Source organism: Rhea americana, unplaced genomic scaffold, assembly GCF_003343005.1.
Source record: "Rhea americana isolate MKP2758 unplaced genomic scaffold, rheAme1 scaffold_8, whole genome shotgun sequence".
In the NCBI taxonomy this organism is placed as follows: Eukaryota; Metazoa; Chordata; class Aves; order Rheiformes; family Rheidae; genus Rhea; species Rhea americana.
In genome coordinates, this window is record NW_028186978.1 from 1262171 (window position 1) to 1267456 (window position 5286).

At 42.2% G+C, this 5286-nt stretch overlaps 1 protein-coding gene across 1 annotated transcript in view; it reads right to left on the bottom strand.

Annotated features, from left to right (window-relative positions):
- Nucleotides 1-5286, bottom strand: part of KIT (KIT proto-oncogene, receptor tyrosine kinase) — a 111852-nt gene that overhangs the window by 32328 nt on the left and 74238 nt on the right. Inside the window, exons 4-6 of the mRNA XM_085322827.1 lie at nucleotides 5120-5280; nucleotides 2943-3232; nucleotides 7-191 (exon numbers count right to left, since the gene is read on the bottom strand). Coding sequence (XP_085178953.1) covers nucleotides 7-191; nucleotides 2943-3232; nucleotides 5120-5280 — 636 coding nt within the window. The remainder of the gene's footprint in view (nucleotides 1-6; nucleotides 192-2942; nucleotides 3233-5119; nucleotides 5281-5286) is intronic.

The window sequence follows — 5286 nt, forward strand, 5'->3', positions numbered from 1 at the left end:
CTGTACGTTCTTTATAATGATGCCTTTCTGGGGATTGGGAATGAAGGTCATGTTCTTGGGCAGGGGTTTGCTATCACATCTTCTCAGAGTGAAATTGGCCACATCTGGATCTGTTAATGGGCACACCAGCAGGATGTCACTGTCTTCTTTTCCATATATCAGAGAATCAACAAGGAAGAGCACATCTGGATCTGGAAGAAACAAAGATCCRTAAGAAAAGCTGACACTGCAGGTGGAACTTCTTGGTGCTCTCGCTCTGCCACTCTGCACAGTTATCAAGGGAAGCTTTACATTCAACCTGTATGGTTACTCTTTCTTGGTAAACATGATTTGGGCAATGCCATATTTTCTAATAGTCTAGAAGTGCAGCACAGTAGCATTCAGTATCAGCCACATTAAAGAATCATGGATATTATAATCTTTTTTTTTAATATATGAAGATGAAGAATTTTTTGTCTTGTTTAGCTCCAACCCACCTCCCCTGAACAACAGTAAACAGATTTTTACAGACCATTAGAAGGAATCTGCTTTTAGCTAGTGGCAGGGCTGTAAGGTTTCATGCCCACAGGAGGATTTTAAAGAAATTTATGAGCAAATAGCAGTCGAACAGCACGTAAATTATGGCTTTCACTTCTGTAAAATATGTAATCTAAATGAACACAGATTGCTGCCAGAGGAAGTACCAAACAACTTCTGTCTCCTCCCTGAGAGCATGGGGCTATTTTTAGGCTCTTAAGAAAACTCTGGGCATACAAACAGCACATTTGAGTGAAAAATCAGCATGTAATCTTTCACAAGAGAACTYTTCTATGAAGTTTTCTCTTGGCCAATCACAGCACACAAACACAGAGTATTTCAAATACTTTTACAGCCAAAGTTGCCCATGCTAGCTGATGACTTCGAAATGCTAAGAACTCGGCCATTAATAGTGAACACAAAAATAAAGGCTAGTGCAGTGACAAACACTCGGTGTAAGTTTATTTCAGTTCCCATTTGCTCTCCCTAAAGAGTAGTATGAATTAGAAAAATAGAGAAGAAAAAGTTTTCTTTCCTCTTGTAAACCGGCCTGCTAACACTTGACTGACAGAGATCTCCAGACAAGGACTTAAGAGGAAATACCGAGAGAAGATGGTTAGGAGGAGCGATAGCGCTGTGCACTTGGTTTAAGGCAGGAAGTAACACACTGAAAATGAAACATGGCAGGTCTGGGTAAGCCACGAGGGAACGCTCTSTAATTCGAAGGTTGTTCATCGCTTACCTAGGAAGCTGCAGAATTTTTCCTACTCAAGAAGTTAGTAACACTTTAGACACAGGGCCAAGAACAATTTAGGCATACCTGATCCTGCTCCAGACTAGACAGACAAACTGAACGACTTTCAGGTTGCTTTCTAGTCTAGTTTGGGTTTTTTAGGACTTCTATTATTTGCATCTACTACTGAAATGCTGAAATCACATGTAAAACTTACAAAAGAGATTCAAAAAATAAGAAAGAAGTACAGAAATATACCGTTCAAGCAAGTAAGAACTTTCTAACTTAACAGCTAAGAAATTTCCAGTCAAAACCAAAGCAGAGAGTACATACGGGCACTGCACTGTTTGTAAACACCACAGCACCACACAGCTTGGAGTGAGAAYGCAGTCGTAGTCTGCTTTGCCCCAGAAAGCCCTTCAAAAGCCAAAACCTTCTGAAGGGTCAGTCTAGAGCTACAGACTCCTAACTGAAATGCAGAAGTAAAGCGTGTCTGAACAGAATGGAAGTGTGATGTTCTGCACCTGGAGATACACTGCGAGTAGCTGCCACTCCTGAGCTGGAGGAGCTCATGTGAAGGCCCCTGCCAGCAGGGACTTCACTATTTGTTTCCTCACAGTCCACCTCCTCTCAGACACTGACAGAACCAAGGTATCTTCAGCCTACAGAAAGCATAGCTCCCTTGGTAAAGAAGACATTCTAGACAAAGAAAGAAAGGAACAAGGACCTGTTTGACCGGTGGCTGAAATCAGAGAGAAGGCCTTGTTAGGGTAAGAAGATTGCCACGGTGCAGCCCTCCCACCTTGCACCCCAGTTGGGAAGGGAGACGTAACGGTGAGAAGACGTGAAAGGATTTCCCCAGGGAATCCAAGTGCAAACAAGGCTGCTCATAGTCACAGCCCTCTGCTCTAGGTAGGTCTCAGGAAGCACTTGCCTCCTGGGCACCCCTGAGGTTTCCAACACAGGATGCGTTGGTGGTTACCACTGCTGCCTGCTGGCCTGCCCCTGAGAGTAGCCTTGAAAAGCCAAATCCACTAACTGCCTCAATCAATCAAGAGCTTGGGGYGAACCCGTGCGTGACTCCACAGCGATGGACAGCACGGCATGAAAAAGACATTTCTCCACGTGTTTCCTCACAGTACAGCTGACTCATGCAACTCATTTGGGTCACTTGAATGGCTTAAAGAAAGAGGGCTCAGGCATCAAACACAGAACAACAGGAGTGTAAAAAGAAACTCCTCCGCAACTTTCCTCCGGCGACAAAGGCCCCAGAAAGTAAAGCCGGGAGTGAGTTTTCTTTCTATGGAACAGGAAACATTTCTCCTATTGGGCTGTGCTCTTCTACACCTCAGCTTCATTTCCTCCCTGGGATTTACTGTTGTATTATTTTAAACAGGAAGTATCAGCCCAGAGGATTTCTTTTCTCTTTTCCAGTTCAAACTTTCACTGTTTCTGGGCTTATCTATTCCTGACTATCTAAGAAATAACTTTTGAGTCCTYCTGTGCTAACACAGTGATCCCATATACTGTTTGAAGCTAATTTAAAAGGCTTTATTTCAGCTTCTGAGCACTCACAAGCAAAGGAACATCCAGTATTTGCCCAGACCCAACCTTCTCAAGATAACCCAYAGGGGTGAGAAAGAGGGGGGAAAAGGCCCCCCTCCAAAAAAATACAGCCTTCCTTAATATTTACCTTTAACAAAAACATAGAAAGAGGTGACAATGCTCCCTTTGCTTTTGCATATGTATCTGCCTGTGTCTCTGGTTGTTGCATTTTTGGTGTACCACTCTTTCTCACTGGAGCTCCTTGCTTTTGCCGACGGGTCAGAGTTCTGAAAATTCCAAGTCACGGGTCCGTCCTCACTGCATTTCAGTCTTAATTCCTCTCCTTTATTCACAACAAGTGAAGATTCTTCATGTGGCAATGAACCACCTGAAAAAAAGACAAATTCAATGTATGTCAATACAATTCTTTTTTTTCCCCTTGCAGCAAAATCATTATTAATGATTGTATATGTGCAATTAACATTTTTGGGGGTGGTTTCTTAAAAATACCAAGCTGCAATTGCATCCACTTCATGCACTTCTATAGAAGCCTTCTGGCTTATAAGACCTTCTGCACACAGAGTAAATAACCAGCCTTTAAAAAAACATTTGAAACTTATTTCTGATACACCAGTTACCACAGTGATTTGGCTTTTGAATGGGAACAGACCCAAGTTATTTAAAAATTAAATTCAAGACTCTAGGAGCCTTATTCTACACAGTAACACTTTTAACCATTCTTTGCCATTTATTCAGTATGTTGCCAAGTAGTACTTGCTCTTTTTTAACTGCTCTCTCATGTATTTAGAAACGCCAGCCACACTTTAAGAATAGAAGTGTCCAGTTTAATTAAAGCATCAGCACATACTTTCCATAGCATGGCTTATTTCTTTATTTGAAGTGGTAATTTGTCATTTCTTACTCCCTCCCCCCAAAAAATTCACACGAAATATCCTTCAAGCTCCCACTCCAACACTACTAAGTTATTGTTACAGAGGTGCCAATCTTCCAGTCACCAAAACCACTTTTTAAATATGCACTTAGCACTTAACACAGCATAACACAACTTTCACTTAACATGCCATAACAAAACTTTTCAAAAATTCCGAGAAAATAAAACTGCGTAAAATTAGGAGCCTCAGTTCCCCATTCCCAACCATTTCCCAACTTACATGGCACGCTTGGAAAAGAAAGCACATTCATGTTTCTCCAGCTCCAAACCCCAATATGAAAGTTTTAACAAACCTAAAAAATGGAGTCATAGCCCATGGTGGATCTCCTTGTACTTCAGATTGATGTACATAAATATTGAGGTAATCTTGCAGGAACAAACTCTTGCCCTTCCCAAGAGCAGCTCTTCAGTCCTACAAGTAACTCTCAGCTTACAATAACTGTGCTGTTAGCTAATGTCACTCTCATATGAAGGAACATTGGATGCACTGTTCAACCTCCATGCATAGAAATAGAGCCATGCTACAAAAAAGCAACACTACCTGCATTCAAAAATACATACAGGGGTTTCCCATCAGAGGCTAGATTTCTCTACTTGCAGGGATAACAACAGATATTCAAGCAAAATAACTGGATAATTAGTTGGGACAAGATTACGTATTCCAGATTTAATTCACTTATCTCACAGCTTTAGTTGTTCTTATGGTATAGAAGGGATTAGGATTGAGTCAGGTAACTGCTCCTCTTCCTGACAAATACAACAGATTGACAATGTAGGAAGCAAAGGATGGTCAGACCTGCAGAGGCTAATTACTTTSTTTGTGGTCTGGATTTTGGAGGGAGTCTCCATTTTCACACCATCTTCCTCTGATTAAAATGTATTTATCAGTGTCCAACCAAAAAGGCAGTCATTTTTCCAGCACTACCAGAAATTTTCCATATGAAGACCACTAACCCTGCATATGCACTTCTGTGAATGAACATACAAACAAGCATCTGAGAAACAATAATTGCCAGAAAAAGGCTGAAAAAAACACATTTCAAATTCGCCACATCAAAATGCATACATGAGCCTGAACTGCAACAAAACTCTCGTTTGAGTAGAGCAAAACCCCAACATCTCTGGAGCTAAGGTCAACCCAGCAGTGGCTTTGCAGATAGCAGTGGAGAAGGAAAAACCCACCACTGTGGGCAGAGGAGGCCCTAATGGCAGAGCAGACCTCCAAACGTGCAAGCTCTATGGTCACAGTCAGCACCTTTCAGCAATTGCGAGGGCATGGGGTGAAGACATAGATGAGAAGAGCTCTGTGCTGCTTCCAGCCACCAATTCTGTGAGATCTGTAAAATGGTGGGAGTGCAAAGCTGCGTGCTCACTTGGACATCAAGTCCTCAGGTGAGTCAGGAAGACCAAGACAGGAGGAAGTGGGCACATCCTCAGCTGGCATAAATCCAGCAACCTTCGTTAGTTCCCCTTGCGCCCCATCTCTAATGACTGGATGCTCCTCTGAAAGGACAGAGTTGACCACGACTACCTCCTATAT